The sequence below is a fragment of the Anolis sagrei genome, chromosome 5, assembly GCF_037176765.1.
Source record: "Anolis sagrei isolate rAnoSag1 chromosome 5, rAnoSag1.mat, whole genome shotgun sequence".
Taxonomy (NCBI): domain Eukaryota; kingdom Metazoa; phylum Chordata; class Lepidosauria; order Squamata; family Dactyloidae; genus Anolis; species Anolis sagrei.
This window is the reverse complement of record NC_090025.1, coordinates 45,682,935-45,707,844: the sequence shown is the minus strand read 5'-3', so window position 1 is coordinate 45,707,844 and position 24,910 is coordinate 45,682,935. Positions and strand designations below refer to the sequence as shown.

Sequence of the window (24,910 nt, the reverse complement as noted above, 5' to 3'; positions counted from 1 at the left end):
GAATAGTAAATAAATAAATAAATAAATAAATGAACAACCAATATCAAGCAAAATACTTAAAAGTAAAAGTGAAAACACTATTAAATATGACACCAAAGACATCAATAAATAAACAGGAAAAAACAATACTTATACATACATTAGGAATACTAAAGACACAATTTTTTATCTTAGTCCAAGGGCCATGTCTCATTCCACTCTCTAGACATGGCTCCAGATGGATAGCCACTAGTGCTATTCATTGAAAGCCATTCTGCAGCTATTATGCATTTCTCTAATCCACCATAAAATTTCTTGTTTTGCAAAGGCCACTTGTGCAGTAAAAGCTGTGTCTGGATGGATCCCTGGACACTCAACCTCATTAATTTCAGTAAGGCTTTTTGGAAGATATTTTGTCTGCCTGTTACCTGAACCATACATTTATTAATGCCACCTTGTGCCATATGGGGCTGTGGTGGTGTAGCGGGTTAAACTGCTGAGCTGCAGAACCTGCAGACCTTCTAGTCAGCAAGTTCTGCAGCTCAGCAGTTTAACCCGCTGCGCCTCCACAGCCCCATATGGCACAAGATGGCATTAATAAATGTATGGTACAGGTAAATCCATGGTGTGGGATGAACTCCTGTTGTTAGCCCCAGCTTCTGCCAACCTAGCAGTTTGAAAACATACAAATGCTTCGGCAGGAAGGTAATGGCACTCCATGCAGTCATGCCGGCCACATGACCTAGGAAGTGTCTACAGACAACACCAGCTCTTCAGCTTAGAAATGGAAATGAGCATTACCCCCACCCCCCACCCCCCAGAGTCGGACTCAACTAGACTTAATGTCAAGGAGAAACCTTTTCCTTTATTACCTTGTGCTATTGCAAGAAAATACAAGAAAACAAAATGAAAGAGTGTGAGAGACTTTATTCAATGAAAGGGGGTGCAATGACATTTCTATGGAAATAAATATAAGGTCAAAAGTTTATGTAAGCCACACAGCAAGTTACAATGAATGTACGGTGTTTTTAAAAAGGCATGAACTCACAGTGCTCCAGAAGAACAATGTAAGAGGAAATATTGATCAGTTTTGTTTACACAAAATGTCAAAGTAACTTTAATTTCACTTTTTATTTGGTGTACAATACCTTGTAGTAAGCATTTCCCAAGAACTCAAGCAGGATCAATATTATGGGGGAAAATACCTTGTTTCAACTAGAGACAGCTTGCTATAGATGTGTATATGTATGTGTACATGTGTACACGCCTACACACACACATATATAAATGAAATAGTAGCTTCCATCACCACAAATACTTATAATTCATAACATCATTATTATAGGACCACCACACCAAAATTACTCAAAAAAGTTTTTGACGAATTTATGGAAATGAAAACGCCTTAGCATCCTCACATTTATAATTTATCCTACAGAGAAAATCGAGGCTTGAAAGAATTAACTTTGGACTACAATTTTCAGAATTCTTCAGCCATCATGGTCAGTAGCCCTGTGGGCTTGTGGGTTCTGGGACTAGTAGTATAAAAAATTAATTATCCCAACTTTGGGAAAAAACATTAATATTTCTGCACTCATACTCATTTTACTCATCGAACCTACTAAAATATATTAGCCATAGAAATATTTTCTTGATCTCCTGGAACTGCTTCATTCCCTTTGATTCCTAATAAGCTTTACTATTTGAAGACCTAATGAAATTATTCCAGTGCCAAACACAGAATTCACTAAGCACACATAGAATTCCTTTCGAATATTATCCCACTATAAAAGCATAACTGGCTTTCCAGAAACCGAGCCACTATATTCCGGGAACTTATTTCCTGTTCCAGGTACTTAGTCATCAGGCTCCTCGTAGTGCGCATAACCACTAGCATAGGTCCTTCCCAAATTCAAGTTACTGAACACATCAGTCACTTCTGTTTCTGAATCCTTCTCTCCTTCCTCGTTATCATCATCTTCATCCTCATCTGCTTCACATTCATCATATTCCTCATCATGATCACCTGTATCTTTCCCAGCTGCAAGGTTCTTCCAATAGGCATCATAGCCAGAAGCCCCATCAGCATCTTCGCCTCCTGTTTGACGGCCAAACCTCAGAGACCGTGCTGAAAAAAGGCAGAGAGACATACAAGTTTTCCCACTGTTAATAAACTACACCACCAAAGAGGGCAGGAATTAAATAATATGTATATAAATCCTCAGCCAGTTTATCGTATAAGCATTTTTATGTAGTGACTTGGAAGTCAGAAATAGACATTTTTTGATGTAATGACCATGTGGCATAATTGCTGGCATTCAACCTTTCAAAAGGCAGTCCACTTGCTTGAAATGCCATTGCCATAGTTCTTCAACCTCAATATGGTCTCTACTGATTTAGACTGGGCTATACTGGGCCCATAACCCTTGTTGGGTGAGTGGACTTATTAAAAAAAGTCTTCCCTCATAAATGTACACCAGAGTAACTTATTAGCAGCAGTGTAGCCCAAAGTGATAAAAAGAACAAAAACACACAGACCAATGTTATCTCTTCCATAGGAGGCTTTTCTTTATAGTAAAATAATATGGTTGCACTATTTACAAAACAAGGTTTCCATAACACAAATAAAGTACAATCTTCACACTAGAGCTTCACACACAAGGCCTTTTCATACTGAGTGCTAAGACTAAGGCCTATCTCACACAGAAGCTTCTCTCGCAGAGTAAGGCCTACCTCACACGGTGAGGCCTTCTCACAGACTGAGACCTTTCTCCCACTAAGGTTTACCTCAGACTGACGGCTACTAAACTAAAGGCTTATATAGAACTGCAGCGTTTGCTGAGTCATTGCATCCATTTAAATCTTTCAGTGCTTGACACACTTTGTAATTAAAAATACCTGTTTAATTTTTAATTTTTTGATGGAATGCTCAACCTGTGTGTGTGTGTGTGTGTGTGTGTGTACTGCTCAAAATTCACTGGATGGATTTCAAATCAAAACCTGCCCTATCCCTTTCAATATTTCCTATAATTCTGAAATAAAGGAAAGGATGGAGAAAAATAGAACTGGAAACCTTAATTGAACTAATAATAAATTCATTATTCATTGAATTCATTAAAAAGTGATAAAAATATTTGGAAGCTTTAAAAAAAATCCTGTTTCAAGGTCATGAGGCCAATTGACTCAAACACTATGTCACAACTGTCTTAAACAGATGTCCATGCCGAGCTGTCTAGCACAGAAAGAACAGTAATCTCCTACTACAGCAGTTATGGTGGACCTGCCCATGGCAAACTTACTTGACATGCTGAGGTCCTTGGTCTGCTGTGTTTCATGCCCACACTTTGGGCAAGGAGGCTCCTTTCCTTTTTCATGTTTGAAAACCTTGCTCCGTGTATGGTCATCACAGAAACAAGCCTACGGTGCATACAAAGAGATAGGAATAAAAAAATGATGTTATCAAAATTGTATACATAGCAGCCAGGAAAACATCCCAATAGCAAATGATAATCTAAGATGAGTGATGGCAGGATACATATGCACTACTTTTAGCTAACATAAGAGCAGCTGAACAGGATCAGATTTGAGGCCCACATAAGGTAACATTTATCAGAGCAACCACAAAGGGAGATCCATAGTCCTCTCACTTTTATCCCCCGATTCATCATACCTTCAGTTAGAAGCCTCATCCCCCATGAACTTTTACACGGAGCATATGTGTATGCACACATGGAAACATAAACATGGGCAGGATTATAGCCACCATTCGTTTCTCACAGTACAATCCTTAGAAGTATGATTTATTGCATAAATAACAACGAGAATCATAAGAGTTGGAAGAGACCTCATGGGCCATCCAACCCCCTGCCAAGAAGCAGGACAATTGCATTCAGAGCATCTCCGACAGATGGCCATCCAGCCTCTGTTTAAAAGCCTCCAAAGAAGGAGTCTCCACCACACTCTGGGGCAGAGAGTTCCACTGCTGAACAGTTCTCATAGTCAGGAAGTTCTTCCTAATGTTCAGATGGAATGCCCTCTCTTGTAGTTTGAAGCCGTTGTTCCGCGTCCTAGTCTCCAGGGCACCAGAAAACAAGATTGCTCCCTCTTCCCTATGACTTCCTCTCACATACTTATACATAGCCATCATGTGTCCTCTCAGCCTTCTCTTCTTCAGGTTAAACATGCCCAACTCTTTAACTGAAGAAGATTGGAAAAGAGGTGTGGCAAATTTCCTTAGATATTCTTAGTATTACCTAAAGCAGCCTCATTCTTTCAGAAAATGCAACCCTACAGTCAACAGCCACTCCACAATTGCTTTACCAGTGAGTGCAGTCTAAATTGGGGCAGGCCTCGTGTTCTCCATCCGTGGTCTACAGAAACCTGCTCCCAAATACAGGACTGTATGGCAATGCTTGCCCTTTCACGTTAAAACACACCTCAGTAGCTTCTAGAGAAGTGGTTCCCAACCTGTGGCTCCCCAGGTGTTTTGGCCTACAATTCCCAGAAATCCCAGCCAGTTTACCAGCTGTTATGATTTCTGAGAGTTGAAGGCCAAAATATCTTGGGACCCACAGATTGAGAACTACTGTTTTAGTGTGAACTTGCAATGCACTGCCCATGGTGCTGAAGAATACCTCTAAAGTGGGTTGAATCCCTCACATAGCTTTTTAAAACATCCAAATTAAAGTCTAGAATATAGATGCCACCAGTCACAACTGCTGTAGACAATACCTTATATCAGTGCTACTCAGAATGTTGACCCTGGAATAGCGCTACCCCAATACTATAACATGTCATACAACGAGCTGTATGATACCAACACAGACATGCCAAACTGTCCATGGAGCAGCAAACTATTTTCTAACTGAGTTAATGAGTCTTTTAGTAATCAGGACTATCTGGGTTAATATATTATATGGTTGGCTGCCAAAACAGGTATGCAATAAATCCAGTAATTAAAATCCAAATAATTCAAGTCTGAAAGATACTTCTTTGGATTACATATTCCAAAATTCCCCACAGTCTGATGATACTGGGAGATATAGTCCTTGAATGTAATTTTGGGGTTAGCAGTAATAATACTGAAATGAGCCAGCATCTCAGGGATACAGACAGAAACAGATTGGTGCATAGATATCCAAAGAAAGATGATACCATTTAGCATTTTGAATAAAAGGAAAAGGGTGGTGGGTGAAGGGGAAAAATAGCAGCAGGACAATGAGAAAAAGAGGCAATTTCAGCAGTTACAGCTTAGAAAGACTAGAGTGAAGCAATATAAATGTCTAGCATCACAGCATGGAGGCTATGTTAATCAAAGCATGATAGGAACAGGACTGAGACAGCTTCTTTGGGGGGAAAATCAGAAGATACAATTTTGATGCATTGGGGAAAAGGACATGACAAGAACTGTCAGCAAATTTAAAGTACAAGAGTAGTGCATTTGATTCATCTCCTTTAAAACGTTTTGGTTTTACCTTGCAGCGGAGGCATGAATGCTGCCCAAGTCGATTACAGGAAACACCTATTAGGCGAGATAAAGTGCATGGTTGAGTAATGAGATTTTGTGGCTTTACTCGTCTGCCTTCTAACCAAGGTCAGCTCTTCAGTTCAATGGACAGCCCGAGGCTTTCCATGCTTGGGCATCTTTTGAGTGCAGGGAAAAATGAAAGCTTAGCCTCGGCCTGGAAAAGATAGCAGGCATTTTAATGATGTCCCTGCAGAGTGTGGGGCCCACCACAACCCTGGAAGCAGGAGAGCTTCTCTTGATTGTAACCATTCATTTATACTACAAGCACAAGCAAAGTCTTTGGACTAGATTTTGAAAAGAGAGAGAACACACAGGAGATATACATGAAGGTATGCTGATCAAAATCCTGGTACTAGAGCAAGCCAAGTGTTCAGGAATGAACAACTTGTGCTTTTCCAACTGTTGCTGTGCAGCAACTCTCAGCATCTTTCAGCCCTTGGCAATGTTGGCTAGGGCCAATGGTAATTGCTGTACAACAAGTTTTCTATCCTTGAATTAGTGAGTACATATACTGAAAAATCAAATATTTAAATATTCAGGGATAACTATACACACACACAGACACACACATAGAGAGAGACCTCTGTCTGTCTGTCTGTCTGTCTGTCACACACACACACACACACACGCACAAACACACACACACACACACACACTACTTCAATGAGCTCTATGTGGGGTAGCAAGTGCGATTGGTGGGGATGAGAGACAGGGCCTTCTTGGTGGTGGCTCCTTGGCTATGGAACTCCCTCCCCAACGAAATTAGATCAGTGCCCCCCCCCTCCTGGCCTTCATAAGAAAAGTAAAAACTTGTCTATGGGACCAAGCCTTTGGGCAGTAAGCAGTACAAGGAATGATCAGGGATTATGCACAATAGATATGATATTTGGAACGGCCTGGACAACAATTGTTGGATTGTGTTATTTTAATGTTTATATTGATATTTTTTTAATTCCATGTTTTAATGTTAAATCAAGCCATGTTTTAGGATTTAACTGATAATTGTATGTTATAGGTTTCTGAATGTGAGGCATTAAATTTTGCCATAATTATGTTAGAAACCACTTCAAGTACCCCACTGGGGTGAGAAAAGTGGTATACACATGAAGCAAATAATAAATAAATGTACATTAACAGACATTCTTCAGCATCCCAATAATATCCTAAGTATAGATTCTTCACCGTTCCCTATACTAGTGGTTCTCAACCTGTGGGTCCCCAGGTGTTTTGGCCTACAACTCCCAGAAATCCCAGCCAGTTTACCAGCTGTTAGGATTTCTGGGAGTTGAAAGCCAAAACATCTGAGGACCCTCTGGTCGAGATCCACTGGCCTATACTGAGTAGGCTATACTGGGTAGAGCTGATAAAGAGTTGCAATCATCTGAGTATCATGCCAGAAACAGGATCCATGGCTAATAAGCTAACATAAGCAAAACCTAGTTTTTGATTTTAACATTTTGTCAAGGATCCTATTTTGGATGCAATGCTAAAATCATAAATGGGGGTTTCTTGGCCCATTAAAATATTCCTGCTTGTTTTTGACACTCCAGAATTCCTGATAAACAATTCTTACATTCAAGACAGAGCAAAGGCACATTACTTTTATGAACCCCAGCTCCCAGAATCCCTCAGCTTGCACTTAGCCATGCCTGATGGTGGGTTCAAGGAGCCGGAGCCTAAAAGAGATCACTTTTCCAAATTATATTGAGACAGAAGGTGCCAAGTCCCAATTTCTCAAGTCCAGATATTCTTGAAACTACTGACTTCAGCATGTATCCTCTTGAGTCACATATTTAAAATTCACCATGGAAGCACACACTGGATTTATTTCAGAAACCGTTAAAGTGGGTTAACCTTTCATAAGAGGGGCTTTAGGGAAATAGCTTACATTTAAAGGTCTCAGCTTCCAGAACCTGGCAACTAGCCTGGTGTTCAAACTGATCGTCTTCGCAGAGGAAATTATGGCAAAAAGAGCAGCTGAATATTCTCCCACCTGCAAAATCAAGAAAGAGAAACACAAGCAAATATCAAAACCAGTCTGCAGACTACCTACTATCACCAAGCGATAGTTCCAGATAACTTGAGTAATGAGGAAATCTGACCTTACTCATAAGACACATTTAATTAATGTTAAGTGCATTCAAAAGTATTCATTTAAATGTATTACAGTTCCTTCTTTTTAGAAAAAATATGCTGTTTTTCAATATCAATACAATCAGTGGCGTTTATACAATAATATATTGCAAGTCACTTCTGATGACAACCTGGGAATCACAACTGGATAAAGTGAAGACATTTGCCCTTACAATTTGCTACTCTGCTGCTGTCCAGTGTGAAATACACCTCTCATGTCCAGTGTGAAATACACCTCACTACGTTAAAACAGTGGATGTGGCTCTTATGAGACATGCCGCATTATCTTAGTATATCTACCCAACACCGCTGGAGAAATTACACTCTTTAGCTGGTATTGCACCACCTGACATCTGTCAGGAAGTAGCAGCCTGTAATGAAAGGACCAAGGAATTGACATCTCAGGCCCATCCTCTGTTCGGGTATCAGCCAGCAAGCCACATGCCACATGCACCATGGAGGACCTTCTTGAAGCAACACCAGAAGCACTCCAAGTGGCCAGATACTGGTCAAAGGACATTTAATCAACTACCAAACTCACAATTTTCGTATTTTGTCTGGGTTTTTTTTTTTTTTGCTTTGTTCTGTTAGACATGTAATATAATCGACTAGTTGCACTGACATGATAAATAAAGCCAGCAAGCCAATGCTTTAAATCAAGAAATACCTTCCTAAGATCTACAGAGATACTTGCTGGAACACCTCAGCAAGCGAGAGCCCAAAGGTGCCAGGCTAAAACCTGGAACCTCGATCAGTGGCTGATACCAGATGAGAAACTCCCTCCTGGGCACACGGAAGACTGGGCGACTTGGAAGGTGCTGAACAGGCTGCACCCTGGCACCACGAGATGCAGAGCCAACCTTAAGAAATGGAGCTACAAAGTGGAGCCTACGACATGCATGTGTGGAGAAGAGCAAACCACAGATCACCTACTACAATGCAACCTGAGCCCTGCCACATGCACAATGGAGGAACTTCTCACAGCAACACCAGAGGTGCTCCAAGTGGCCAGCTTCTGTCAAAGGACATTTAGCATAACACCAAGTTTTTGACTTTGTGTTTTTAAATACATTACAAATGTACCATCAATTCACTCCTGACATGATAAATAAATACATACAATAATATATTAATTGATTAACAAGTGTTTTTTTTTAAAGAAAATAGAATCAACAGTTTGAATAATGCTATGTAACACAATTTTTGTTCCTGGGTTATAAATGTCATAATTGTTCCTATAATAAAATCACAGGGAAAGTTTATTAAATTGCAAAAACTTTGTTTTTGCAGGACATCCTGAAGCACATTTTGCTATAGTTTTTCAATTAATATCTAATTGAGTCTCAACCACTTGAACATATTTGTGGCAGCCAAAAAAAAATGAAGTTTCTGGAGTGTAACAAGTATTTTCAAAGTAAGTACTGCACAATTAAACAAGAACAACACTTTCAAACCAGGAACGGATTTTTTTTTCCAAATTGTGTTACATAGTGTAATCTAAAACATGAAATATTTTTTAAAAATCCAGGAACTGGGTGTCACCATTGAGGCTGTCATCTCTCCAGTTGCCACCTGGCTCATGTCTAAAGACAGGAACCTCATATAATGACTTCAGAAAACTGCCATGTAACCTGGTCCCTGATTTAAATGCAGGGCTTTGAGCCAGGCTCAGGAATATATTGGAGCCCTGTGATCATAATTAAGAATGTATTCAGCTTTGCAAAGAGACATTTTATCCCGCTAATCAGTGATTGCAGTTCTTTATAACCAGAGCTGTTTTGCATCATCTGAGAAAATACTCTGGCTTATAATGATACAGGTAAAAGTATAAGCCAGAAATTTAATCCTACTCTTAGCATTTTTTCCCATTAGGTTAGTGTGGCTTTCCTAAATAAATACTCAGATTGAACAGAGTCAATGAATTCATGACAGCTTGGCTCATGTGAAATTAAAATATTAACCTATTTTCAAAGCACGTAGTTATGTGTAGTAGATGTTTTATGATGCATCAACATCAAACAAAATATTTCAGGTCCATATTTTACCTATACATCCTAAAGATGGTATGTGGCTAAGGGCTAGGATAAATAAGAGACAATAAAAGATAATTTCCTGAAACCTGAAATGAAAGCAAGAAGCAAGCAGTATTTTCATTTTGTAGAGGATACTATCATTTTCCCTAAACATTAGCATAGACCATGTGACTATAGATTCTACATATTGACAGCAAATGTTCAAATATCATTCAATAGTTTGGCAGCTTGAAACCTGCAGTATACTCAATAATCCACTGAAGAACAGACTCTATTGTCATATATAGAAAATCTGACAACAGGTAAATCAATACAAGGCAAGTTTATATGATAAATGGTTTCATGTGCTATGCAGTCAAATTACCGTATATACTCAAGTAGAAGTCTAGTTTTTCAGTTCTTTTTATAGGCTGAAAAACCCCCTTCGGCTTATACACAAGTCAAAGAGTCAAAGTTTTTTTTACTCTGTTGTTGTTATCACATTTATTATTTTACTCTATTATTATTATTATTATTATTATTACATTATTTTACTCTATTATTTTATTACATTTATTATTTTACTCCATTATTATTACATTTATTATTTTACTCTATTATTACTGTTATTATTACATTTTGATTATTTTACTCTATTATTTTTATTACATTTATTATTTTAATCATTTGATTACTACTGGAAGATATGTAAGCACATTTATATTGACGGTTAGAATAATGGTTTAATCAGAGTTGGACAGGCTCATCTTAAATTACGGTTTTATGTAAATATCCAAAAACATTTAACCTACCGATGCCTTAATTAATGTAATTTTATTGGTGTCTATTTTTATTTTGAAATTTACCTGTAGCTGCTGCATTTCCCATCCTTGGCTATACTCAAGACAATACATTTCCCCAGTTTTTTGTGGTAAAATTAGGTGTCCTGGCTTATACTTATTTTATTTATTTATTTAGTATATTTGTATACCGCCCTTCTCAGCCCACAGGCGACTGAGGCCGGCTTATGCTTCAGTACATACGGTAGCTTGTACAAATACTCTATCAAGCATTGGTACATTTAGTATAAGGCACAATTTTCTTGCATGTGAAGCTACGTGCTCTTTTGCACCAATTATGCATAATTTTATCACTGGGAATGTGTACATTAGAAGTGATAAAATTCAACTTCCAGCTCCCATCAGCCCCAGTTAGTATGGCCAATGACAAGGGATCTTGGATGGTTCAACAACATATAGATAATCACAGCATACATAATTCACCCCATAGAGTAGGGGTTTTCTTGTGGAAAAAATGTTGTGTGCCTAAATTATCCAATATTCTCTACTACTAATAGAAAAAGGGAATGCCTTGTTTCTCTCATTTTAAAAAGAAAACTAGCTGGATGCATGCACAACAAAGATAACTAGACACTCTAATTAATGCCATTGCCAATTAACACAAATGCAATTGAAACAAGGAATAATAAACTTTATTTATATCCTGCCACCATCTCCTGAAAGGGACTTGGGGGGACCTACAAGGCACTCCAGGTGCAGCATAACAAAAACAGTACATGAGTATAAAACAGTATCACATAAAAATTATAAAAACAACTACTATCAACACAAATGAAAATAAAATAAATTTTAACAATTTTAAAGAAGAATCTTCTAGTCAGACATTAACTCACCGTGGTCCCAGACTCCTCTCTCACACTCTATGCATTCTGCATCAGCAAGAGGACAGATACAAGCATGGGTACTGAGGCATTTCCTACCATGGCAAACCCAAGCTTCACAGAAATCGCATATTGCCCCCTGAGGAAAAAGAAAATAAATTGGCATATTATTGTAGATCTTTGTTGTTTTCTACTTAAAGAACATTCTTCTTAGTAAGTGACTTTTTTGCCTTGCAGTAGCCCAAAGAAGCCACTTTTCCAAGTCAGTACATGTTCCAAGAAGCAACTTGAGTACATCCAACTAGCAATCATCCCGGGGCAGCAAAACACTTTCCTGCCAATTTCCAAATGCTTGGCAATGTATTCTAGGTTCTCAGTGTTCATTTCTGCAAAACTGTTAAATTCCCAAGCCATAAGTAATTACATGAGGTTAAAGCCTACTCTTGTATCGATGCCCACCAACAAGAAATGTTTAGAACAATCAAAAAACGAGATCGCATAACCCACAACACACCTACAGATCCATATGCCATACGTCTCCCTCTAATGCACTGGTTCTCAGCTTGTGGATCCCCAGATATTTTGGCCTTCAACTCCCAGAAATCCTAACAGCTGGTAAGCTGGTTGGGATTTCTGGGAGTTGTAGGCCAAAACACCTGGGGACACACAGGTTGAGAACCACTGCTCTAAAGGATCAGCTGCTGCTACAAAGCCTCTTAATCTGAACAGCTATAAACTTAGGTGAGAATTGTTTATATAAAGCCAAAGTTTCCTGCCTCTTTTGGGTCCTAGCCTGGTTACTACAAGATTCAGTGCCACCAACCCTGCTGTATAAGGATGGAAATTGACATCTTTTTTCACCCATCCCCTGAAATAATTTGTCCTTTTGCATTTTGGTCATAATTAAACTTAGTACAATTCTTGAATCATAGTGTGTTTTGCATTGATATTGGCTGGCCACATCTATGCCTGAATCATTGCTTCTGAGTGTGCTCATTCTCCAGCTTTCTCATTTCACAAATTGTAACTTAATTAAATCAGATTTTCCCCCAAAATGTATTTGAGATATGCCTCATTTTTCACATCTTCTTGTGCTACTACACTCAACTGAACCAAGTATTTCAGTTCTTACAATCTGGGCTGAAATTTAGTCCATATTTTACTATGGCTTTCGTTTAACTAATTTGAACAGAACTCCAGCATGCACAATAATTTGTGCAAACACTGTGGTTTCTGCATTTTGTTGTAGCAGAGCTATCTAGAGAACAAGCAAATAATAAGACCAGAACCATGAAAATATAAAACAACTTATCTTTGAAAAAGAAGTCCAGATATTTTCAATTACGACTCCCACAATGCCTTGCCACTGACCAAGCTGGGTAAAGCTGATGGGAGCTATAGTCAAGAACATCTGGAAGGCCAACATTTCTAAAGATTTACTGTATTACTTTATATAAATACGTACCACCATTGCAAGTCCAGTGCTGTATACACCAGCATGTTTTATGACACAGTCTGAAGATTTCATCATACATTTCGTCTTCCCTGTATTTTAAAATACAAGAATTAATGTCTCATCTAATTAGAAAATCTCAGTAGACTGTATGATTTTTTTTTACTGACCAAATCCAAGGAAAGGAATCAATTTCCTTTCTTGGCAGACAAAAGCACAGTCGGGCTTCAGTCACTTCTCTGTGTCAAGATGAACTCCCTTCTTGGAGATGAGAAGCCCAGTCAGACTTTCATTGCTATTCTCTGCAGAGGAAGGAAATGGGCTTCTTTTTAGGGGAAAGAAGCACAACCAATCTTCCTGGAAAAGACTGAGATGGGGAAAGGAAGATTGCAAAATGAGCGGGGGGGGGGGGGAGGTGGGCTAGAAAAGTGGAAAGAGTGTAGTACGAAGGGGACAAGTGGAGAAGTGGGCAAGATTAAGCTGGGAAAGTAGGATGGGAAAGTGGGAAAGACTGGGGTGAGAAAGAGGGGCTGGGGAAAGTGGGAAACTGCAGTGGGAAAGGGGGCAAGACTGAAATAGGAACTTGGGAAAGGCTGGGATGGAAAGGGAAGTGGAAAAGCAGGAGAGGGCTGAGGAGAGGAAGTTGTGCAGCCTCTCCTCCCCTCATGACAGAGCACTCCAGCTGGGTCACTGTGCCAAGAGGGAAGGCAAGGAAGGTGCGCACAAGCGGAAGCAGAAGGCGCATGCAAGGAGATGAAGGTGACTGCAAGGAGGAGAGGCAGGTGCGCAAGATGAGGAAGGTGCACACCCTCTCCTCCCTTCTCGGCACAGTGACTCAGCTGGGTTCCTTCAGCCCCACACCTTCCCGCCAGGACCCTCTTTCGAGTATAAGTCGAGGGAGGCTTTTTCAGATTTAAAAAGGCTTATATTCAAGTATATACGGCAAGTACCGCACAATTAAACAGAAAGTAACACTTTCAAACCAGGAACAGAAAATGTTTCAACTTGTGTTACATAATGTAATCTGTTAAACTATTCAAATTCATCTTAAAAAACATAAAACCCAACAAAACAGCACATCATACCCTCAAAAGTTCATAAGAATCACTTTCTAGAAACCTAACGTAATAAGAATGCTTTAACTTGTCAGCAAGAGCAAGGAAGGGAGCATAGGGAGGTCTGGAATTTGGGAGAAGCTAATGTGAAGTTCCCAAAAAAACATCTTGAGCAGACGGAAAGGCAAAGAAAAGAGCCTTCCCTGAAGAATTTACATCTCTATTTTTTTTTCTATAGGGAGATATGGTCCCTCGTGTCATTTCTACTCAAGCTGCAGTATTTTTCATAAGACATATAAGAATTAACAACAACAACAACTTTATTCTTATATCCCGCCTCTATCTCACCAACGGGACTTGAGGTGGCTTACATGGGGACCAAGTCCAATATAAACAAAGGTTACAGGATAACACAATTAAAAACATGACTATCAACTAGATTAAAAACAGTAAAACCAATAAAAGATAAAACATCATAAACATGAACCACACAACAAACAACCAATAGCCAAAAGTGGGCATGTGCAGGTTTGAGACCAATTGGGCAGGACAAGGGCTAGTGCGAAAATAAAACTGTAGGGCCAGGCTCGGAATAAAGTGCTAGAAATCTAAACAAAAGATCAGGGCTGACAGACTTGATCAGTAGCTAACTATTACTCAAAGGCACATTGGAACTAATGTTCTAATTCAGGAAAGCTATGGCTCTCCAAATCATTGTGAACCATAGATCCCATCAGTGTTAGCCAAGACTTCTAAAGCAGAAGAGACCTGGAGTTCACCATCATCTGGAGAGCAGCAGATTCCCTTGTCCCGTTCCATCCCAGCAGATGCCCAAGAAATCCACAAGCTGATAATATGGGATTAATTCTAGACACAGACCTACAGCAGTAACAGGTACAAGAGCATGACTACAATACATCTTAAGCTGGGCACACTTACCACACTGAGCACAGAGGGGCAGCTTTTGAACAGAACTACAAAAGTAGCAAAAAGCTCTATTCTTCTGCCGTCTGTCAGTACAAAAAAAGGTGGAATAAGTAATTGAACAAAGCATGTTTTGAACAATGCCAAAAAGTTTAATTTAAGGAAAGAACTGGAAATGTTTATCTACCTTTGGCATTTGTCACATTCCTGTAAGAGAACAAATAATGAGTTTTTAGGAGTTTCCATTGAGAGTCGACAAATCTGTGAATTTAAAGTAGCATTTTACAGAAACGTCTAATCCAAACTAGCATTACATTTTCCCTCTAACAATAAAACAAAGACAGACTACCAATGCTCTGAAATCCTTCTATACGATTCAGAAATGAGATAGGATTAGGACTGTCTTTTCTGAAGTCTATGTAGAATATGCATTTTGCAGTGTTATTTCATTTTCATTCATACAAAGATAATTTTTTTATTATTTTCCAATTTAATTTTTAAATTGTTTATATTGTCCAGGTTTTAATTGATATGCTATTTAAAATATGTTTTAATCCCTGAACATTATTGTAATTATTTATGGATTTATTTTTTATTATTATAAGACAACCCAAGATTTTCAAATATAGGGAAGGATATAAATATTGTCATAAGTAAATAAATAAAAATGTTGGTGTTTTGCGATTTTTAGAAGGATTCATGACACTAAACATGCTCTGCAAAATCTCTTGGTTACGGATTGAGGACCTAGTTTATTAATCTTTTTTTAAAAAAGCATCAGAAATGAAACTGTGCTATCTCTCTCCTATCTTTGGCACAGAGAGAAAAAAGGAAGAATTTTTCAATGAAGAGTTTTATTTCAATTCTTGTATCATCTGGGGACCCACAGGTTGAGAACCGCTGGGTTAAACCCTTGTGCCGGCAGGACTACTGACCAAAAGGTCGTCGACTCGAATCTGGGGAGCAGGGTGAGTTCCTGCTTGTTAGCTCCAATTTCTCATGTGGAAACATGAGAGAAACCTCCCAAAGGATGATAAAACATCCAAGTGTCCCCTGGGAAACATTCTTGTACACAGCCAATTCTCTCACACCAGAAGCGACTTGCAGTTGCTCAAGTCACTTCGACACAAAAAAAAATTGTTTGTCTGTTTTATTATTGTTGTATTGTTGCTTTTTTCTTTCAATAAAAATCATGTATCTCAATTGGATTACACATTTCCGTAGAAAGGTAAGAAACGGCTCTTAATTTACCATTGAAGCATTGCAGGGATGTTTTGCCAGATCAATATTGCCCCTTGAAGCTCTAATTTGCTTCTCACGTTCTTTACGATTCTCAGCCTTCTTGCGAGCGCCTGTCTTCTTTTTCGGCATCCTTCAGTTTCTGAAAGCCAGAACATCATTTAAAATGTAGAATTAATAGCCACTAAAATTAACTACCCTCTTTCTAAAAACCACAATATATGCCTTTCTGAACATTTATTAATGGGAGCATAAATGGGACCTTGAAGGGAACTTGGACTGCCCACCATCCCCACCCAGCACTGGAAATGCTTAAGGATGACTTGGTTTGTGCTGAAACAATATCCAAGGACCCACTTTTGAGAATTGTTGCTAAAGCTAACTCAATAGCCTGGAGGGCAAAGCATAAAAAAGAAACTAATGAAATGGTATGCATGAAAGGAAGCTGTTCAGCTCATTAGTATGATGGTAATTTAATGGGGGTATTCTCATATTATAGAAATATCATCAGAGACACACAGTCATGCTGATAATCAATTCAGCATCTATCAAGAGCTGAAAGCTAAAAAAAAAAACAAGTTCCAAGAGGTAGATATGGAAGAGATATGAAGTGCACACATACATCAAAGATGAATTACACCAGCATTTCTAAATATTTTGCACCTGATTTGCTTTTTTCATTACTCAAGATACAGCCAATGGCAAAGATCTACATGTTCACTGTGGCATGCAAAGATCTAAACACTAAGACACTAATCTAAAATTGGCATTAGAATAACTCATTATCAGGCATACAGAAACAGCAGAATAAAGCAACAGTTCTCCATCATTGTTGTTGAAACTTAAACAGTGCCTATCTCCAAAATTATCCAAGCACAGAACACAATAACACAGAATTGTAGATTTGAAATAGACCATGTGGGCCATCTAGTCCAACCTCCTGCCATGCTGGAAACTCACAAAGTACCCCTCACAGATGGCCTTCAAGGAAGGAGCTTCCACCACACTCCGAGGCAGAGAGTTCCACTGCTGAACAGCTCTTACAGTCCGGAAGTCCTTCCTCATGTTCAGATGGAATCTCTTTTCCTGTAATTTCAACCCATTGCTCTGAGTCCTAGTCTTCAGAGCAGCAGAAAACAAGACTGCTCCCTCCACCTTATGACATTGTTTCACATATTCATACATGGCTCTCAGGTCTTCTCTCAACCTTCTCTTCTGCAGGCTAAACATACCCAAAACCTAGTTCTTTAAGCCACACCTCATTAGGTATGGTCTCCAGATCTTGGATAATTGTAGCTGCCCTTCCAGCTTGAACTGAATTGTGGTGTCCAGAATTGAACACAATATTCCAGGTGAGGCCTGACCGAAGCAGAATAGAGAGGCACCATGACTTCCCTAGATCTAGACACTATACTCCTTTTGATGCAGCCCAAAATCCCATTGGCTTTTTTAGCTGCTGCATCACATTGCTGGCTCGTGTTTAACTTTCTGTCCACAAAGACTTCATGTACTGTTGTCAAACCAGGCATCACCCCTCCTGCATCTTTGCATCTAATAACAGTTCCAGTACTAACAGATAAACACAGAATACAATGATAAAAGGATTGCTCTTACTGACCAACGATCAGGGTTTCTCTGAGATGGGTTACACTTCACTGAAAATCTGCATAAAGAAACAAGACTTTTGTACTATTTCCCACTGTTCTAAAAAAAGTTGAAATTAATTTTCTAAAGCTTATTTAATTGGCAATCTGAGCTAAACTTTAGTGTTTGAGTTATAATTTATTCTTTTGTAAGCCACCTTTGGTCCCACTTCAGGAAAAAAGGTGACAAGGTGACACACATATGGTTTTTAAGCAACTGATTTTAAAGTGGATATAAGTAATTTTAATGTTTGTGTATATTTATGATTTTATGTCCTGGTACTGAATGTTTGCCATAGATACGTTGGGCTCCGCCCTGAGTCCCCTGCGGGGTGAGAAAGGCAGAATATAAATGTTTCAAGTACATAAATTATATATATAGCAAACGAACAATACTGATATGTGGTGGGGTTTGCCTTGGGCTTTATCAATCACTGAACCACCTGATTAAAACAACTATGGTAGAACAATGGACTCTAGAAACCTATAATTTCAATGTAATCTTAGTAAGCACAAATGATACCACTTAAGCAGTCGTTTCTGAAAATAAGTATACCATGTATACTCACACATAAGTTGACTTCATGTATAAGCAAACTGGCAGCCAGTGGAGCTGACGCAACAGCGGAGTTGTGTACTCCCTGAGCGCCACTACCATTAGCAACCTGGCTGCCGCATGCTGAATCATTTAGAGCTTCCAAACAGTTTTCAAAGGCAACCCCACGTAGAGCGCATTGCAGTAATCTATACTCTGGATGTAACCAGAGCGTGGACCACCGTGGCCAAGTCTTCCCAAGGTACGGGCGCAGCTGGCGCACAAGTTTTAACTGTGTGAATGCTCCCCTGGTCACCACCAAAACCTGGGGTTCCAAGCTCAGTGATAAGTCTAGGATTACACCCAAGCTGCGAACCTGTGTCTTCAGGGGGACTGTAACCCCGTCCAACATAGGCTGTAACCCTATGCCCTGTTCGGCCTTGCGACTGACCAGGAGTACCTCTGTGTTGTCTGGATTCAATTTCAATTTGTTCGCCCTCATCCAGACCTTCACACCAGCCAAGCACCGGTTCAGGACCTGAACAGCCTCCTTAGTAGCAGGTGGGAAGGAGTGGCAAAGTTGGATGTCGTCTGTGTACAGATAATACCGCACCCCGAACCTCCGGATCATCTCCCCCAGCGGCTTCATGTAAACAACATGGGGGACAATATAGAACCCTGCAGGACCCCACAAGACAATGGTTGTGAGGTCGAGTAGTTGTCCCCTAACAACACATTCTGGGAGCAACCCTCTAGGAAAGACTGGAGCCACTACAGAACAGTGCCACCAAGGCCCATTCCCACAAGGCGTCCCAGAAGGATACTGTGGTATTTTAACAATGAGATAATTTTAATGGAGTGCTTTGAAAGAACTCCCTGAGAAAACATTCCTGTATACTATCCTGCAGGATGCCATATATTTTTCTTATTACTTTTCTTTCCTTTTCTGATAGCCCATATAAATTGGTTAGCTTGCTCCCTAGCTTCCTTCATTGTGTTTAAATTGCATTTAAAAGTCGTATTTTACATTCAAAGTTGCATGCTGAGACGCCTGGCAACAATCATTATTCTGTTGCATGACATTTATACCACTGCACACCCAGTATCATATTATAAACCAAATTTCCTTCCTGTTTAATGTCAATTCAGCAATAAGAACTTCAATCTTGAGTATTTATAGATATAATTCCAGGCATTTATTACATACCTTGAAGCAATGTCATGGCAATTTACAAAAAAAATGGACACTTCAAAAAATGTCAAGAGGATACAGACCGTAAGCAACACTACCATCTAAAATTCTTTCTTCTCTCGCACTCAAAGGGACAGTACAAATGTTACCAAGCTATTAATTATGAGAAGATGGCTGCTACATTCCTTTATATTATCAAAACAACAAACCTAACTAGGTGAGGTGTGAATTTTTCGTTATTCCTCACAATTCGGATCAAATTTGTTAAATTCAGACTTACTAGGCAATATCCACTACATGTGCATGGCCTGTGCCAAACATTTAAGAATCATAGCTTACCCCATACTTATTCGTTTTAGTTTTGTAAATCTCGAAATGCTCCCAAAGTCAGTTTCATATTCAGTACAAGGAAGCAAAGCAAAGTCAAAAAGGCTGCCTTAGTGCTTTGCCTTTCCTCTGTAAATTAATAGTGTCTTGTCATTAGGAGCAGGGAAAAGATGTTTGCTGAGAACAGCAGAGAACTCTGGGAAATGTAGTTTGGGAAGGAAGGAGCCCTATTCCAGAAAATTCAAAAGGTTCTGCCCTAAACTACATTTCCCAGAATGCAGTGCACTGCTCAGCATCAGAGATAAATTTAATATTCTACACTATGATTTTTGTCCCTGGGTTATAATTATCATTTCCTAAATGGTTCCACCATAAAAACATGGTAAAAGTTTATTAAACTGTAAAAACTTTGTCTTTGTGCGAGGGACATCATGTTATAGCACATTTTGCTGTAGTATACTATCCAGTCCACCAAATTAACATTGTCACCCACCCATTTAACAAAGTTTTTGGTGCAAAACAAAGTTCCTGGAGCAGTAGTACTACTTTCAAATTAAATGGGAAATAAACAAATTAAATGGGAAATTTAATTAAATGGGAAATACACAAATTAAATGGGAAATACACAATTAAATGGGAAATCACACTTTCAAACTAGGAACATGTTTTCTTTATTATTATTCAGAGGCTGGATGGCCATCTGTCTGGGGTGCTTTGATTGTTTCTACACTATGATTTTTGTTCCTGGGTTATAAATGTCATTTCCTAATTGGGTTTATCATAAAAACATGGCAAAAGTTTATTAAACAGCAAAAATGTTGTCTTTGCACAAGGGACATTGTGTTATAGCACATTTTGCTATCCAGTCCACTAACTTAACATCGTCATCCACCCATTTAACAAAAATTTTGGAGCAAAAACAAAGGTCCTGGAGTATAACTACTACTTGCTTCCTAAGATTGACATCCTTCGCCCTCACCCTTGTGACATATTTGTGCTCATTAATTACAATTCTTCCTTTCCTGGATATTTGCTACAGACAAACAGTTAATAGCTCGTGGACCAGTAGTGGTCCATAGACTACCACTTTGAGTAGCATTGTCCTCAAGCTGCCAGATATCATTTCTGCAGCCAGTTATGTCTGTTGTTATGTTTCCAACCTAGGATGGCCCCAAGGTGAAACTATTACAGTGCTTTCATGGGAAGTTTTCTTCTGAAGAGATATGCCATTGCCTTCCTCTGAGACTGTGGTGGAGGCTCCTTCTTTGGAGGCTTTTAAACAGAGGTTGGATGGCCATCTGTTGAATGTGATTTTCCTGCTTCTTGGCAGGGGGTTGGACTGGATGGCCCACAAGGTCTCTTTGAACTCTATGATTCTATGATTGAGAGAGTGTGACTTGCCCAAGGTCACCCAATGGGCTCAATACCTGAGAAAGGATTTGAACTCTAATCACCAGAATCATACTTCAACCCTCAAACTACTACACTGTGCAGGCTCACTAACTATGGCAAGTATTATTAATTATAAAATTACAAAAAAAAGTACACACATTAAAGAACTTTTTAAACTTCTAACAAATCACAATTAAAATTCCTATTGAATGGATTACCGGAGGGGAAATTATCACAGAATTATAACTAGACTGTGCAGACAGCCCCCAGGTTACGAACAAGGTAAGATCTGTAGGTTTGTTCTTAAGTGGAATATGTATGTAAGTCAGAACAGGTACATTTTTTAAGTATAACTCCAGCCAAAGTGTGTGTGTGTATATATACATACATACACACACACACACACACACACACACACACACACACACACTTTAAAGCTTTGGATAGCATAGGGAAGCATTAACACCCCTGCGGTGATTGTTTTGCTGTTTGTGCCCCTGTTTAGAAGATTTCACCTCCCTTTCTGTCTCTGTTATGATTGGATTTTGAAAAAATTGGCTTGTTGTGAAAACAAAGATGGTTGATACAGCTTCAGTGGAAACACCTTTTCCACATGATAACTCTTTCAAAAGTGAATTCCCCTTCCTAGGAAAAGATTTCTCTCATTTCTTGTTGTCTCACCCCTGTTCTTAACTATGACTTGTTTGTAAGTCATAGAATCATAGAGTTGGAAGAGACCTCATGGGCCATCCAGTCCAACCCCCTGCCAAGAAGCTGGAATATTGCATTTAAAGCACCCCTGACAGATGGCCATCCAGCCTCCGTTTAAAGGCTTCCAAAGAAGGAGCCTCCACCACACTCCAGGGCAGAGAGTTCCACTGCTGAATGGCTTGCACAGTCAGGAAGTTTTTCCTCATGTTCAGATGAAATCTCAGATGTTTGTAACTCGAGGATCAACTGTATTTCCCAATAAAAAGTGCATACCACAGGAAGGGAGTGAAATATAGTAGCTCCAAGCCAACCTCAAATACATTCTAAGGGACTTGTAGCACACAAGAGATACATGCATAAATGTCCCAAGTTTAAACCATCCTTTTCTCAGGTAAGGCTGAAATCTTTGACAAACTGCTGCTGATGACTGTACAGAGAAACAATACTCAGTTACATTAGCCAATGGTCTGACAATGGCTCCTAACATGATAGTTTCTTACCTCCTTGAACCTGACAGATTCAAGTTCAGATCAATAAGTAGACAATGTTGGAGTACTCTATAAGTGATGAACCCCAAACCTGTTGGGATTTTAAGAAAAATAAACTGAATTAAAGACTGAAAAATCCACTTTTTACATTACAACTCTAAGTAAGCATACCCCACTTACGTAACAGCAAGGCCATTGGACGTTAGAATCCAATACAGGAACTTTACTGGACTGTCTCAATCATATGTCCCTCTCCAATCCAGTATCTTGCTACCCCTTATAAGTATCCTAAATATCCTAAAGCAGTGGTTCTCAACCTGTGAGTCCCCAGATGTTTTGGCCTTCCAATTCCCAGAAATCCTAACAGCTGGTAAACTGGCTGGGATTTCTGGGAGTTGCAGGCCAAAATACCTGGGTACCCACAGGTTGAGAACCAGTGTCCTAAAGGCAGTGGTCTTGGAAACTAAGCCAGCAAGAAATACACACTTAAATATCCTAAAGACACCAAACCCTATCTGATGTTGGAAACTAAGTCAGGACAGCCCTTGTTGGTACTTGGATGGGAGACCGCCAACAAATACCAGGTGCTGTAGGCTATATTTCAGAGGAACGGTTCTGGCCCAAACTACCTGTCCGAACATATCTCCTGTTACAAACCATCACCAAGTTTAAGATCTTCAGGAGAGGCCCTGCTCTCGATCCCACCATCATCATTCATTTGTGGAATTAATATAACTCAAAAACCTCTGGACGAATTGACACCAAATTTGGACACAATACACCTATCAGGCCAACACGTAACCATCACTCATAATAAAACTGAAAAACACAGCAAATGAGACTTTAAAAGCCAAAAAAAAATACATTACAATGCATACACAAAACAACATATTTACACATATACACAAATATATACACACACATAGATTCATATATGCACACACAAAACACATACACAGACTGGGCCACAGCCACGCACGGCAGGGGATGACTAGTAACTAATAAAACTATCTCTGAGTATTCCTCACCTTAAAAAAATCTGTAAAATCCATAGGATCACCATACATCAATGGATCTCAGGGCTTACCATAAGTCAATACACATTGAGACAGAGGTGATCTGCAAGCAGGTGATGGTTTTCTTAATTAATAAAATAATGGGTGGATAATTTAGCAAATGGGGCATGATGGAAAAAAACCCAGAAATATTATTTTTGGGACTATAAAAGAGCATTATTTGGTTCATATAGTGCAGTTTAATTGCATTGAACAGCGTTAAATGAGTCTACAGCAGGTATCGGCAAACTTGTGCCCTCCAGGTGTTTTGGACTTCAACTCCCACAATTCCTAACAGCCTACCGGCTGTTAGGAATTGTGGGAGTTGAAGTCCAAAACACCTGGAGGGCCCAAGTTTGCCTATGACTACAAAGATTATATGATGCAGTTTCAAACTGGATTGTATGCTCAGTGTAGATGGGGTCTGATACTAGACTGAGAAAGTCCTCAGGCTGGGAGCAAGGAGAAACACAGACTGGTGCATCTACACTGTAGAGTTAATGCAGGTTGATACTACTAGCACTGAGCTGCTGAGCTTGTTGATCGAAAGGTCGCAGGTTCGATTCCGGGGAGCGGCGTGAGCTTCCGCTGCCAGCCCTAGCTTCTGCCAACCTAGCAGTTCGAAAACATGCAAATGTGAGTAGATCAATAGGTACCGCTCCGGTGGGAAGGTAACGGCGCTCCATGCAGTCATGCCGGCCACATGACCTTGGAGGCGTCTACGGACAACGCTGGCTCTTCGGCTTAGAAATCGAGATGAGCACCACACCCCAGAGTCAGACATGACTGGACTTAATGTCAGGGGACTACCTTTACCTTTTTTTTGCTACTTTAATTGCCATGATTCAATGGAATCATGGGAATTGTAGTTTTACAAGTTCATGACCCTTCTCTGCCAAATAAGAGCTGGAGGCTCACCAAACTACAACTCCCATGATCCCATAGCATTGAAGTGGTGTCAAACTGCATCAAATCTACAGTGTGGGTGCAACTTCAGGGAGTAAGAGGGGTTTGCAGCCAATGCCCTCCCAAGAGATAAATCTAGGGAGGTTTTGCCCACCACCACAGGTTCCCTTTCGGTTCTCCTTGCTCAGTGTCCCCCAAATAGCCCACTCCATTGGAGGAGGAGGGGAAAAACACACGAGACAGCTGGAACAACCCAATTTCCGCTCACCTCCGAGCCTCGCCACGAAGGGACAGGAAAGCCGGCGTGGCCACTCCTGACCCGGGCTCTTCCGGGAACCTTTTTTTTTTCCAGACCTCATCTCGAGTGCGCATGCTCGGCAGAGCGGCGCAAGCGCAGTACGAACAGTTGACGACGCTTCCTGCCCTCAGTTGAGAAAAGGGACATGTCCTTCTTAAAGGGACATGGGAGCCTATTGCATTCCAATTGAGCAAGACACAGCATATTATTTGAGAACACAGAAGTGCTGGACCACTCGCACAACCACCATGTCAGACTACACAGAGAAGCCATTGAAATCCACAAGCATGTGGACAATTTCAACAGAAAGGGGGAAACCATGAAAATGAACAAAATCTGGCTACCAGTATTAAAAAACTC

General features: G+C 39.8%; 1 protein-coding gene across 2 annotated transcripts; it reads right to left on the bottom strand.

Annotated features, from left to right (window-relative positions):
* Positions 1-886: 886 nt before the first annotated feature.
* Positions 887-24,628, bottom strand: ZNF330 (zinc finger protein 330). Of its 2 annotated transcripts, XM_060778910.2 has the most exons (11): positions 24,521-24,628; positions 22,304-22,382; positions 16,016-16,145; positions 14,952-14,971; positions 14,780-14,850; positions 12,798-12,877; positions 11,345-11,471; positions 7,395-7,499; positions 5,454-5,500; positions 3,279-3,396; positions 887-2,107 (listed from the first exon to the last, which is right to left on the bottom strand). In XM_060778910.2, the coding sequence occupies exons 3-11, from the start codon at positions 16,133-16,135 to the stop codon at positions 1,836-1,838; spliced, it is 960 nt and encodes a 319-aa protein (XP_060634893.1). In that variant the 5' UTR covers positions 16,136-16,145; positions 22,304-22,382; positions 24,521-24,628; the 3' UTR covers positions 887-1,835. The 2 variants fall into 2 exon arrangements, with proteins under 2 accessions (XP_060634893.1, XP_067324783.1); XM_067468682.1 differs by lacking the exons at positions 22,304-22,382; positions 24,521-24,628 and adding an exon at positions 17,622-17,643.
* Positions 24,629-24,910: the final 282 nt, after the last annotated feature.

Coding starts and splice junctions, on each gene's coding strand:
- ZNF330 (XM_060778910.2), bottom strand. CDS start 16,135: ATGCCGAAAAAGAAGACAGGCGCTCGCAAGAAGGCTGAGAATCGTAAA. Junction 3,397..5,453: donor ATTCATGCCTCCGCTGCAAG/GTAAAACCAAAA, acceptor TATGCACCGTAG/GCTTGTTTCTGTGATGACCA. Junction 2,108..3,278: donor CAAGGACCTCAGCATGTCAA/GTAAGTTTGCCA, acceptor GCCTTTTTTCAG/CACGGTCTCTGAGGTTTGGC.